Raw genomic sequence first — 14,158 nt, forward strand, 5'->3', positions numbered from 1 at the left:
CCTCCCAGTCCCGGAAGCCGCCCCGCCCCGCCCTTCGCCGGCTCCCCCGCCCTCTCCGCTCGTGTTCCGCTTCGGCCTGAGAGTGACGAGCCGAGGAGCCCCGGCGTGTCTACTGCGCAAGTCCAGCGCGCCCGGGTGGGAGCCGCGGGAAAGGTATTCCCCGCGCGCCGCAGACGCTTTGCGGCGCGGCGTGCGGCGGGCTCCCTCCCGGAAGCGGAAGCCCGGGGGCCGGGCCGAGGGCGGCCCGGAGCTCACGGCGGTTAATTCTTTTTGCTGCGCGGCTTTGCGTCCGTCGTCTGGGCTGCTCTGAGGCTGCGAGCGATGGTCAGGTCCGGATCTCGACCGGGCCAGGTGAGGGCAGTGGACCCGAGGTGTCCTCTGAAGGTGGAGAGGGGAGGAGGGGGTTCTTGGGCCGGGAAAGTGCAAAGCTATTTGGAAAAAAACCCCAAAAAACAAAGAGAGACGATGTAGGGGCATTAAAATGCTGGGAGCGTGGCAGGGAGATAGCGCATCCTAACATCTTAACGCGAGCGCCCTCTTCATCCTTGTCTATTCCGTTTAAGCCGTAGTTTCAAGAGCGCGGGCGCTGGCTTTGGTGTGGGGCTGGGGTTCGAGTCTAGCCTCCGCCACGGGTTGGGTTACCTGACTTCAAGCACTAACTAGTACGCCGTACCAGATCCAGGTTCTCGGTACTTCAAGTGCCGCAGTTAACTGATTTTCTATCACAGTTACTGGTATTTCATTGGTTTAAAAAGTCTCCCAATCAGTGTCCCCGCCTTTCGACTCACCTTTCTCAAATGCACGCCCCTCATCTTTTCTGCTTAAAATTTGACACTGGAACACAGTTTTCCCCCAAGATTAAATCGCAGTTCTTTGGTCTATCAACAAAGACAATTTTTTTTTGATCTGTCCCCTGCTTCCATTCCAATAATATCCAGCATGATACTCACCTGTTTGTTCTGCAGTGTCCTAGATGTCCTGGGTCCTCTTATAGGTTCTTCGGAGCCTTTGAAATTCCTCTTTTTCCGGAGAGTGCCTTTTATCCCTAATGTCCCTACTTTACATCTCCTGTCCCTTAGGTCAAGCCCCACCTCTGGAAACCTTGCCTAGAGCATTCTTATATCCCTATTTTTGGGCACCCCGTGATACCTCTTTTGTGTCCTGTACCAGCTTTCTCTCTCTTTTTTTTAAGATTTATTTATTTATACAAGCACTCGGTACAGTCAGAAGCATGGGAGGGTGAGAGAATTCACCAGAGACAGAGCGGGGAACAGAACAGGCAGACTGACGAAATACACTGCTGAGGGGAGCCAGGGGCTCGGCAGGAGAGGTGTGTGCCCTGTGGGACCCTCGCCAGGGGCTGGGGATGGAACCTGAGCTGCAGAGGCTGCTGGCAGCTTCCCAACCCAGCGCTCAACCGCTCGCCACTAGGGGAGGCCCACCATTTCTCTTTTGATCTTCATTTGTCAGCTCACAAATAATGCCCTTTCCCCATTATTGTGAGTCATAGACCCTTTTTTTCAAGACCTGGCTCAAGACTTCTTCATGAGTACTTCTAGACCAGTTTATTTAGATTTTTCTTTGTATTTGAATAAACTAAGAATATGTACAATTAGCAAGGGGGGGGAAAGTTTTTATAGTTACCCATACTTACAATTCACACTTTAAATCTGCTACTGTGGTAGTGATAGTAAACAAAGTACTTTTTACTTCTCTGAGCCTCCTTCCTCTTATATATAAAATAGATATAAAATTCTGCCTAAAGAATTGGAGAGAATAAATGAGAGAACCTAGTAAAATATCGGTCATACTTGGCATAAATGTGCAACAAGGTTAAGTCCTCTTAAAAATACTTAGTTTATTATCATCTTAATGATAATAGCAACATGTGGCATCCTATTCTAAGTGCTTTTACATATTACATATAGTCATTTAATCTTCACAGCAGCCTATAGGGTAGATGCTATTATCTTCATTTTATGAATGAGGAAATTGAAGGATGGAGAGTTCAAACAACTTCCCATAGTTTTACAACTTGTTAGAGTGGAGACAAGATTCAGATCCACATAGTTGATGCCAGAGTGCATTCTTTTAAACATTACACTATACTTAGATATGTGACTTTGAATAAACCACCCTTCTGAAATTTAGATTCTCACCTCACAGAAGTAATAACTCACAGGGTGTGGATTAAGAGGAAGTGAAAGGCTTCTGCATTACATATTGCAAATGTAATTTGTCTTACACTTGTTGGAAGAAGATCAGTTCCGGGGCCTCCCTGGTGGAAAAGGCGGAAGCACAGCGCTGTGAAGCTGTCCGCAGCCTCTGCAGTGCGGGTTTGATCCCTGCCCGCCGGGAGCAACCCACATGGCGCGGCACACCTCTCCTGTCTCGCGCTTATTGCTCCCCTCAGCTGTGTTTTCCATCGGTCTGCGTTTTCTGTTCCCCTCTCTGTCTCTGGTGAATGCTCTCACCCTTCTGCACATCTGGCCTGTACCCCTGTCCTTGTATAAAATAAAATTTAAAAAATCTTTAAAAGAAATTTTACAAAAAGAAGATACAGTTCCTATGAAATGCTTATAAAGTCTTTCCTACCATCTGAAAGTAAAGTGGCTGTATAAAACCTTTTGCACGCCAAAAAGACAAAAAAGCATTTAACATTAAATTATGTGGAAGATTTTGAGCTTGTTTAGACCCAAATTCCAAATAGTACATCACACCTAAAATAACATTCACATAGTAAAAGTGGGAATGATGTAGTATATACACAACCTGTGTAAAGAGTTTGCAGGTAATGGGAAGGAATTGGCGGAGCCATCCTTATTGCTCTGGGTGCTGGTTCACTAGCGGCCGCTGACAAACACTGAAGGCTATTTCATCTTTTGTGGTAAAAGTGAAACTCCTCTATAGATTTCTTTTGGTTAGCAAAAATAGGTAATAATGTAGCTCTTTCATACTGGAACTCAAACCTTGAAAAAGCAGAAGACACCTGTATTCTCAATTAGCAAAGAAAGAAGTCTTTTTAAGTCTTTTAATGTCCATTAATGGATGAATGGGTGTTGTGACAGGAACTTTGTTGCCACTTTGCCCCTGGAACACAATGAGGGACACAACAGTTGTAGAGCAGGTTTGGAAGACAAGACTGCTACTTGAGCGGATGTTTTTGTGCCATTTACTGAAATCATACAGGCTAGTAAAAGCTGATCATACAACAATGGTATGAGGAGTAGGCCTGGGGGGCTAAGGGGACAAAGTTTTAAGAGGAACAGAGAAGGGACATTGTGACCAATGTCAAGAAACCTTTGTATTAGCAAAGTTGATGTTATTATGGGCAGAGTTATCCTAAGACCACCATGGAGATAGTCATGTAATCAGGTCAATGGCAGTCTAGGCTTCCCAGGCCTGCCTCAGCATACAGGCTGTTCACCTGTCATGGAATGTTCTGCTGTATTTGCAGATAGTAAATAGGTCACAGTTGCCCATGAGTGCTCAGTTCATAGGAACCCACAAATGGGTAAAGAAAATGTGCTTTATATACACAATGGACTATTCAATCTTAAAAAAAGGAAATTCTGCCATATGCAACATGAATGAACCTTGAGTATATCATGCTATATTGTGCTGCTCAAGTAAATTGTGCCACTCAAAGGACAGATACTGCATAATGTATCTAAAATAGACAAACTCATAGGAGCAGAGTAAAATGGTAGATGTAGATGCTAAGGCTGGGGCCTGGAGGGAGGATGAAAGGGGAAGTTGCTATTCATTGGATATAAAGTTACTGTTATGCTATATGTATGAGTTCTAGATGATCTGTTGTACAAAATCATGGCTTTAATAACACTGTATATTTACAGATTTATTAGGAAGGTAGATCACATGTTAAATGTCTTTAACACCATGAAAAAGTGAGATGAACCTGAAGCACCTACTTGCAGAAAATAAGGAATAACTTAAAAAACAATGGAAACATTAAAAATGATGTACAAGGGGCCTCCCCGGTGGCGCAGCGGTTGAGCCCTGGGTTGCGAGGCTGCCTGTGACCTCTGCAGCGCCGGTTCGATCCCCGGCCACCAGAGGAGGGTCCCACATGGTGCGCAGACCTCTCCTGCCGCCCGCTGCTCCCCTCAGCGGTGTGCTTTGGTCCTTCTGCCTGCTGTGCTCCCCGCTCTGGTGAATTCTCTCACCCTCCCGCGCTTCTGGCTGTACCCAGTGCTTGTATAAATAAATAAATAAATCTTAAAAAAAAAAAAAATGATGTACGAGCTGTTTGAAGAGACATCTGACAAAATTGGAGACAATTTGAGCACAAAAATAAATATTGATAATGGGTTATAGCTCAATAAAATAGGAATTAATGCATTCATACTAATGAATAAAGGAAGAAGGAAAAGTGCTTCACTAAAGTTGATTGCCAACCAATACATGTATAAGGAATGATATAAGTTGGGAAAATTATCATTTAACAAAGGAACAAGGCAAGAATCATCAATGGATGCCTAAACCACTGCGTGAAAGTTTGGTGAAAAAGATGTCTGTATAATCTCAAACTCACCACACAGTGCTTAATATTTGCATGGTAAAAAGAGTGGAAAACCTGGCAGACACCTTAAATAATCACTAGTAATACAACAAACTGACATCATATGCTTGCTTTTATTTTATTAAGACAACATCCCTTTGGTGCCCAAAAAGTGCAGCCTGATTCTAATCAAAGGAAAGTCTAAAAAATAACTGGCTTATACTCCTTAAAGATGTCAAGGTTGCAAGAGACAATTCATGACAACAAAGGAGACTAAAGAGATAGGACAATTTAATGCAACATATGGTTCTGGATTAAATATGGAGCAAACTTTTTTCCTATAAAGGACAGTGTAAGGTGGAATATAAGATTAGTGAATATAAGTGAATATAAGATTATTCTTATATTAGTGAATTTAAGTGAATATAAGATTAGATTATATTCAACAGTATAGTATCATTATTAATTTCCTGATTTTGATCATTATATTGTGGTTATATGAGAGGGTAACATTGTTCTCGGGAAGTATTGGGTTGTCAGAAAAGTCATAACATATTTTTTATGTTTTTCAAGCAAAAATGCATCATGACTTCGGACAATCATGTTTAAATGTAAAGGGGTAGCATGTCTGCAATTACTCTGAAATTGTTCAGACAAAAAATAATACTGTGTATATATTTTGAGAGAGAACATACCAGTTGCAGTAAAATGTCAGTAGTGGGGAATCTGAGTGAAGTATCAACAGTTCTTTGTACAATTATTTCAAAATAAAAAAATTTTGAAGTCACTGTGCCAGTATGAGAATTACTGTGTAGAGCTTTCATCATGGGTAGTTTCTTCACCTGACTTTCTGTAATATAACCTCATGTACATACTTTCGGCTGTACTTTTGTATGAGCACCCTTTTAAAAATTATATTAAGAATAATTGTAGTAATTGTTTTTGCACTTAGCAACACCATAGTTTGGATTTGATTCTGGCCAGGATACCAACATAGATATACCAAAGAGAAAGTTTCTAGAAATGTAATCTAGGGATCAGTGGAGCTACATTAATGGGATCATATTCCCTACAACCTTGCTTCTCACTGGGCCTTAATGACTCCATCATATTCCAAGTTATCTTAATAGTATAATTCTGTCAACTTAATTTTTAAAATGTATTCTCAGTAACATTCTTAGAAGGAGAAAGTACATATCTAAGTGAACTTGCCCTCCCCAGGGACAACTATTCAAGATACTGGATGCGTATAAAAGCAAATGCATGTTTTTCTCTTCACAAAAATTAACCCACTTAAGTTACTTTTCAACATTGCTATATTGGTTTTAAAAGAAAGATGGAAACAATGGGATGTAGATAAAGAGGAATGGTAGAGTTTTCATCTACTGGTCATGTCAGTCAGTCATTCTAAAGAATGTGGCTCAGTTGAATCAGAGTAATGAACCCTTCTCTATATCTTGAATTAGCTTATCCATTTTGAAAAATTTGGGTAATATAGAACATGTTTAGAGAATGAGTATAGTCCAAATTTAGCAGGTTAAAATAATGGTAACTTCATTTTCAGCTTAAATAGACTTAAAGAACAAATATATGTGTTACTTGCTCAAATTTCACATAGAAGAAATTGATTGTTAAGAGGTCACTTGTAATTGTGAATTTGTAGGATATATCATATTTACAAAAAATGACATGGTGCATACATACAATGAAATCTGACTCAGCCTTGAAAAGGAAATTTTGACACGTGCTAGGACATGGATGAATCTTGAAGATACTATGTTGCGTGAAATAAGCCAGTCACAAATGTATGTGTCTACTTACCGTACTGTATGATTCTACTTGTGTGAGCTCCTTAGAGTAGTCAAATTCATAGGGACAAAAAGTAGCAGGGTGGTTGCCAGGGCCTGGAAAGAGGGGGAGATGGGACATTAACATTTAACAGGCATGGAATTTTAGTTTGGCAAGATGAAGAGTTCTGAAGACGGATGGTAGTGATGGCTGCTCAACTTTGTTCATGTATTTAATGCCACAGAACTGTGTACTTAAAAATAGCTAAAATGGTAAATTTAACTTATGTTTGCCATACTAAATTTAAAAAAGGTAAAAATAACACTGGGTTTTGTTAAGAGCATACTGAGAATATATAGAATATTTTTATATTTGCTATAATATAATGCATTATGTCATAGGTGTTATCTTCAGGAAAGCACGCTGGACCTGGTAAATTAACAAATGGAAAAAAAGGGTAAGTACTTTAAGAAGTTCACAGCTTCAGGAAATCACAAGAGATTTTTCAGGTCTTTGAGCTGGACTAAATTTTGTCTACTACCCCTGGAAACTAGATAGGTGTAGTTTCACAAACTCTGGGAAGGAACTTTACATATCTACCTTGTTAATCATTTTAGTGTTTAACACAGCAAAGTGGCGGGTGCCCTGTGGAAAGCTATGTGTACCTTGGTGGTGGGTGTGATGTGGTAACACATCGAAAGAGGTATGATTCTATACTATTCAATGACATAAGCTGTAAACCAATGTTACCTCATTTGAAAAAATTAAGAAATAAAAATGAAAAAAAATGGGCTTCCCCTGGTGGCTCAGTCGTTGAGCGCTGGGCTGCGAAGCTGCCTACAGCCTCTGCAGCGCTGGTTCGATCCGCGGCCTCCAGCGAGGGTCCCACTTGGCGTGCAGACCTCTCCTGCCGCCCGCTGCTCCCCTCATCAGTGTCTTCGTCAGTCTGCCTGTTCTGTTCCCCGCTCTGTCTCTGGTGAATTCTCTCACCCTCCTGCGCTTCTGACTGTACCCAGTGCTTGTATAAATAAATAAATAAATTTTTAAAAAAGTGAAAAAAATGCTAGAATATCTGTATCAAATCCCCTCTAAAAATAAAGCAAAAATAAGTAAAATGGTCCAGTCTTCACGAAGTCCTATATACATTCCTTATAAATGGTTGGACAAACTTGTTTATCCAACCTTTACTGGAAGTGAAATGACCTCTTAACTAATATTATTTTTTGGGGGAAAAGTGTGTACTATTTCTAACAGTATTAATGAACTTGTTTTCTAGGACATATGTAAGAAAGATATCTCGGTTTAATGCCGACTCTGGCTATCCTGTCCATTCTGATTCGGAAAGTCAGGTAAGGTTAATTTGAACAGGTACAATATGCACTATTCTATTTAGTTTCTGGTAAAAGCTAAGAGGTAGAAATAAAAATTCAAAGGAAAAGTATAAATGCCCTAAGAAATATGAATACTTTGCTCTAAAACATGTTTTGTACCAATACTTAACTTCTAAATAAGGAAAATTTAAAACTATCTTTTCCCCCTGCACTATTATGTTCATATTCAGATTTCTAAATGACTTTGTCTTGCAGACTGAGAAGGGGCTCGATGGTTGTGCTGCTTTGCTGCAGGACATTTTGAGAAATGAAGATTCAGGTGTTTTGCTTTTTTGAAAATGCTTTGCTGATCATCTTTTCTTAATTAAGTAGTTCTCCTAATGCTAATGAATTTTCTTTTAATTGTTTATAGGTTCAGACAGAGCATATTCAGAAAATAGACACAATCCCAGGCCTGTAGAAGGCAAAAAATATGGATCAAAAAAGAAAGGACATGGAAAACATACTGCTGCCGTAGTAGTCCAGAAAGAATTTTGTGAGTATTTTTCTCTTACTTATTCAAATATAAAATTAATTATGAAGGCTTTGATGAATTATAAGGATTATGCAGCTGGGTTTTCATTTTAATAATGGCTGTTCAGGCATATGTATACATACACTTCTTTTTCTCTGTTCAACTTTCATGTTTTTTGTTTGTTCATTTTTGTTTGTTTTTATTTATGCATGCAAGAACTGGGTGTAGGCCAGAGGTGCAGTGGGTAAGAGGATTCACCCCAGACAGAATGGGGAGCAGAACAGGTGGACCTATTGAATATACTGGTGAGGAGAGCAGCGGGCAAGACAGGAGAGGTCTGCTGTGCCATGTAGATTAGCTCAATGGCTGGGGCTCAAACTCAGGCCACAGTGGATGGCAGTAGGTTGATAGCGCTGAGACTTAACCCCTGTGCCACCAGGGAGGCCCTCTCTCTTCAACTTATAATGGCTGAATAGTTACTTTGTGTACTACCATTTCCCCCCGCCCCCCCCCCAAAAAAAGATAGAAAAAGTGACTGGTTTTGTAGAACAGGTTCAAACTGAACATTTGAGAGGTATATATAGTTACCTTTGTTCTCTCTGCTGCATATTTCTATAATCACAAATGGCTTTATTTCCTGTGTATACTTATACATGCATATTTTTAAAAATTATTTCATGTGTTTATGTCCTAAGTAAGTGCGGTAACTCAGCGTATTGAGCTTCAGTTAAAATACATGGTATATAAGAAGGTAAAATTCCAAATTAGGTAAGGAAGAGAGCCTGCCACTGGTTGAATATAGCCAAGGATATTTTTACCCTCACAGTTAAATTTGCTGACTTAATTACTTAAATTCAGCAGTTTAGAACAATTCTAAGTTTTGATTATGTTGCTCCATAAAACTATAAAACAAAGTAGCCCATAATGGAAATGAAAAAGTATAGAATGGAAAGTCAGAGGACAAGAATAGGCCCAGCTATTTCCACAGGTCAGGTGGGCCAAAGTTTGGCATAGCTGTATATGCTTACATTCAGCTTAACTGAGAGTTGAAGTCTAGAAAATCACCTGTGGTAAAATCATCTATAGCTCAAGATATTAAGAGATCAGGCTCCAGGCTGAGCAAATAAGGGTAGAACAATCATATGTTCTGGTAGATGGTCATGAGTTAAAGAACTAAGGCAGAGAAAACAAATTACTAACCCATCTTGGATGTCAGTCACATTCAGCTTCATATTACCTTGACCTGTACTGTTCAAGGTTGTAGTGACTGCCACAAGTGGCCACTGAGCACTTGAAGTATGGCTAGTACAAACAAGGAGCTGAATTGTAAATGTTATTTAATTTTAACTTATTTAAATTTAATTTTGAAAACTGATACTTGATCCACTTGTTAGAAAACTTTTCTGTATGCTTGAAATAACTTGGGTATATAAGCCTACTTTTTCAGCTATAAATTTAAATCTAAATACAGATCAAGTATTTCTGATGAAAATTTAGCATCCAAATTAAGATACTTTGTGTAAAATATGTGCTAGATTTGAAATACTTAGTACAAAAATATCTCAAACTTATACATTAATTACATGTTCAAATGTTAATACTTTTTATATATTAATTTAAATGAAATGTGGTTTTTCCTCAACGTTTTTTTTTTTTTTTTTAAAGATTTATTTTTATTTGTTTATTTATTTATACAAGCACTGGGTACAGTCAGAACCGCGGGAGGGTGAGAGAATTCACCAGAGCCAGAGCGGGGAGCAGAGCAGGCAGAAGGACCGAAGTACACTGCTGAGGGGAGCAGCGGGCTGCAGGAGAGGTCTGCGCGCCATGTGGGACCCTCCTCCGGTGGCCGGGTTGCAGCCGGGGATCGAACCGGCGCTGCAGAGGCTGCGGGCAGCTTCGCAACCCAGCGCTCAACCGCTGCGCCACTGGGGAGGCCCTCCTCAACGTTTTTAATATGGCTACTGGACAATTTAAAATTGCATATGTGCTTTACATTGTATTTCTCTGGGACAACATTGGGGTTAACATAGTATAAGCCTGATTTATAAAAAAATAAGCAGTTATTTTATTTATTTTGTAAATAAAGCTTTATTGGTGCACAGCCATGCTAATTCATTTGTACAAATTAATTTTCTGTGGCCACTTTTGAACTGTAAGGACAGAGTTGAGTAGATATGACAAATCTTAGCCTTGGTACTCAAAGCCTAAAAAATATTTATTCTCTAGCCTTCTAAGGCTAGGAAAAGTGTGCTAACCCCTGGTAACTTTAAAATATGTTGGAGACTGACGGACAGGGAAGGAGTGGTAGCACCAAATGCCTGTTCCTACAGTGCCCTGCTTTTTTTCTCAACGCAGGTCATATCTTGTCCAGGTCACCGTTCCTTAAGAGACTCTCATATGAAATGTAGGAGGTTGAGAATGGTGCCGTGGTAGCCATATGTTAGATCCAGCTTAACTACTTGTTAGTAGTTCTAACAGGAAACAGATGGAAACACTCAAGTTAATATAATTCAAGAAGGGTTTAATTTCAAAGGGATTCATTACAGAAGTGTCAGTGGTGATAGGAAACCACAGAGCTTATGCTAGCAGGAGCTGCAGCAGCAGATATGTTATTATCCTTATGCCTAAAGGATTAGGGGAGAGAGTTTACTGGACTCAGAAAGAGAATTGCTGTGCACAGTAGGACTCCTTGAGACGAGCAGTGGAGCTTCATTTAAGGAACAGCCAGTCTAAGTTGGCCTCATAGAGAGGGAATTTGGAATAAAAGCTTTAACTTCATGCTTCTTCCTTTACTTGAGATACCAAGACTTCTATAGACTCAGACCCAACTGGAGCCTTGTTGATTTATATTAGGTCTGGGATTTGATTTTTCTAAGAATCTAGTAAGTTAGTGTTAATATGTTATGGGTACTGGATAGAAGACACAAGTCTCCTGGGTCAGAGATAAAGGAAAAAGCAACAAGTACACATCAGCAAATTTGTGTTGGTTTCCTTATGCTCCCAGTTGCCTTGGGGGTGATGTAATGGACCCAGATGATGCTTGCATTTGTAGGTTTAAGTTTCAGCAGAGGACTACTGAACTGGGGAAACCGTCACTTTGGTAGAAAGCAGTAAGCAAACCTCTACTGCTTCAGAGGGAAACAATACCTTATCTTTCAAGGTTGCTTTTTTTTATTTTTAAGATTTATTTATTTATGCATACAAGAACTAGGATACAGGCCAGATGTGTAGGGGGATGAGAGGATTCACCAGAGATAGAGTGGGGAATAGAACAGGCGGATTGACTGAAATACACTGCTGAGAGGAACAGCAGGAGAGACAGAGAGGTCTGCTGCGCCATGTGGGTATCTCCCTCACCGGAGATTTAACTCGCCCTGCAGTGGCTGCCGATAGCTTCATGGGTTGTGTCTTAACCCGTTGCGCCACCAGGGAGGCCCTCAAGGTTTCTTGTAGCAAGCACAATCCTAAGAACTGAGCCAGGTAAGAAGCTTAGGTTAAAGCCTTGCTTTCTTGTATACCCAACAAGCCGTGTAAGAGCAAAAGTGATCCAGGAAGGATTGTTTCTTAATGTATTCCATGTAGCTCAGCATTCCAGGGAGAGCAGGGTGGAAATGAGTAGAAGATAGCTTTGGAGGAACAGATGGGTCCCTAGCATTAAATTCTTATTTGTATTAGAGTCAGATCATTAGTTCTGGCCTGTGAGCAGGATAAAATATTCTATCATCTTTCTCCTACACTTTCATTATCAGAACAAAGGACCTACTTCTCAGAGGACAATCTCTTTTAGGGTTGCAGTATTAGAAATCAAGTTCTTATTGAGTATTGACCTCTAAGGTTGAATTATTAGAAGTCTTGAAACCTTTGGTTCAATCACTCTTGTTAGCCATATAGCTTTATCTAGAAAGAATCATCCTTGTGTGTGTGTATGTGTGTGTGTGTGTGTTTGTGTGTGTGTTGTTAATCAGTACATGGGTTTTGCTATTATCATGGTGCTCTGCACCATGCTCAGCACATGTTCTCTTTTCTCTCTCTCCACAAGTGCGGTTATCATAATACATTACCTTACTATTTTATGTTAATTTTCTTCTGGGGTGTGGCCCTCTATAGGTGCTTTCTCTCTGGGACCTGCCTGATCTTTGAGTATTTCTGGAGTTAAGACCATCCATCTTGATGCAGAGTGGGAGTAAGCAGGCAGAGAATTAGTTCCAGATGTGCATTGAGCTTACTTGAGAGTGCTCCTGACAGTTAAAGAAAAAGCATTTTTTTAATAAGCAACATTTTATAGTTGATAATTGTTCAATGCTGTGCACACATGGCTCTGCTTTCAGTAACATACATATATTGCTGCCCTCATCTTGGGGAAATGAACCACTACAGGAACAATACTTTGAGCCTTGATTGTCCCAGTCAAGGCCAGGTGTTCCGTTACATATTTCAAGTTATAATAGGCATCCAGCAGCTCATATCTGCAATAGATGTTTCTTCTATTTTGGGGTGCAGGAGTTATGTTACCTGTCAGGCAATGCTTATACATCCAAGTAAGAGTGTTTATATAGCAGCTACAATTCACGGACTGAAAAAAGTTTAAGGGCTGAATAAATGAAGGCATCCCTTTCATAAATTCTAGTTATCAACTGACACCAGTGGGACATATTGTCATCTTAATCTGTTAGCTAAAATGTTCATGTAGAGTGTTCTGGTGTAATGAACAAGAGCAAGAAAATACACTTAATTTGTATTTTGTGTTAACAGACTCACTTTGTTATTGTCAGTTTGACTTTTTTGTTCTTAATTTTACAGTTGTATGTTAGTAATATAAATACACTCTTTCTTTTATATCCATTTGTGCTTTTTAATTTTTCTTGGATCATTTGCTTTAAGATTTTGTCTCTTAAATGCAGATCTTCAACATTATCAATGGAGTTTTATATAGACTGAGTTAACTCGTTAGTTTTGCCTAATTTGAACTTCATATAAATGCAGTTATATACCATCTACCCTTGTGTCTGACATCTTTCATATGTCCTTCCTTTCATCTTTCATTATGTCTGTTCAATTCATGTAGTTTTCAGTTGCATATGTTAGTAATTCTTTTTTGTGGCTGTATAATGTTCCAACGTGAGTATACTACAGTTTATCCAGGTCTGTTATTCCCAGTTATTTGGGTATTTGGGGGCTTTGGCTACTGCAAATAAAGCTGTTGTGAACATTCTTGTGTATACATCTTTCAAAAGACAAACACTTCTATTAGGCATATACTGGGAGTATAATTGCTATGTCATAAAATATATATATATGTTTAGTTCTAGAAAGTACTGACAAAAGCAATATATTTTTCTAAATTTATTTTGTATCCTGATAGTCTGTGATCTACCAATAACACTCACTTCATTAGTAGTCCTCAGGATTTTTTTTTTTTTTGGTAAAAACATCCATCTTATTAGAGAAATAGAATTCAGATTTTGATACTGAGCTATAGAGTAATGCTATGAAGAAAATTTTGTTGTTTTTCATGTATTATTTTACTAATAGCAGGTTTCTACTTTGTATGTAGACTAATATAAGACTATGGGAGAAAATAATGAAGTATTTAGGGCACCACCTGTCTAAAACTTCTAATTTAGGGGGCCTCCCTGGTGGCTCAGGGGTTAAAGACAGTACTATCAAGCTATCGCCAGCCACTGCAGCATGAGTTCGATTCCCAGTGGCCAGGGAGCAACCCACATGGTGCAGCAGACCTCTCCTACCTCTCCCGCTGCTCCCTCAGCAGTGTATTTCAGTACTGCTCCCCACTTTTTCCTGTAAATCCTCTCACCCCCCACGTCTCTGGCTTACACCCCAGTTCTTATATGCATAAATAAATAAATATTTAATTAAAAAATTATGTATTTATGCATATAAGAGCTGGGGTACAGGCCAGAGATGCAGTGGGGGTGAGAGGATTCACCAGAGACAAAGTGGGGAAAAGAACAGGCAAACTGACTGTTCTCGGGAGGGGAA

At 39.7% G+C, this 14,158-nt stretch overlaps 1 protein-coding gene across 1 annotated transcript in view; it reads left to right on the plus strand.

Annotated features, from left to right (window-relative positions):
* The first annotated feature begins 220 nt into the window (after positions 1 to 220).
* Positions 221 to 14,158, plus strand: part of CCDC14 (coiled-coil domain containing 14) — a 40,360-nt gene continuing 26,422 nt past the window's right edge. Inside the window, exons 1-5 of the mRNA XM_037525423.2 lie at positions 221 to 351; positions 6,712 to 6,767; positions 7,587 to 7,659; positions 7,897 to 7,960; positions 8,054 to 8,176. Of these exons, the coding sequence (XP_037381320.1) occupies positions 322 to 351; positions 6,712 to 6,767; positions 7,587 to 7,659; positions 7,897 to 7,960; positions 8,054 to 8,176 (346 nt within the window). The 5' untranslated portion in view covers positions 221 to 321. The remainder of the gene's footprint in view (positions 352 to 6,711; positions 6,768 to 7,586; positions 7,660 to 7,896; positions 7,961 to 8,053; positions 8,177 to 14,158) is intronic.

Source organism: Talpa occidentalis, unplaced genomic scaffold (genome assembly GCF_014898055.3).
Source record: "Talpa occidentalis isolate TD23 unplaced genomic scaffold, MPIMG_talOcc4v2.1 talOcc4.4, whole genome shotgun sequence".
NCBI classification, from domain to species: domain Eukaryota; kingdom Metazoa; phylum Chordata; class Mammalia; order Eulipotyphla; family Talpidae; genus Talpa; species Talpa occidentalis.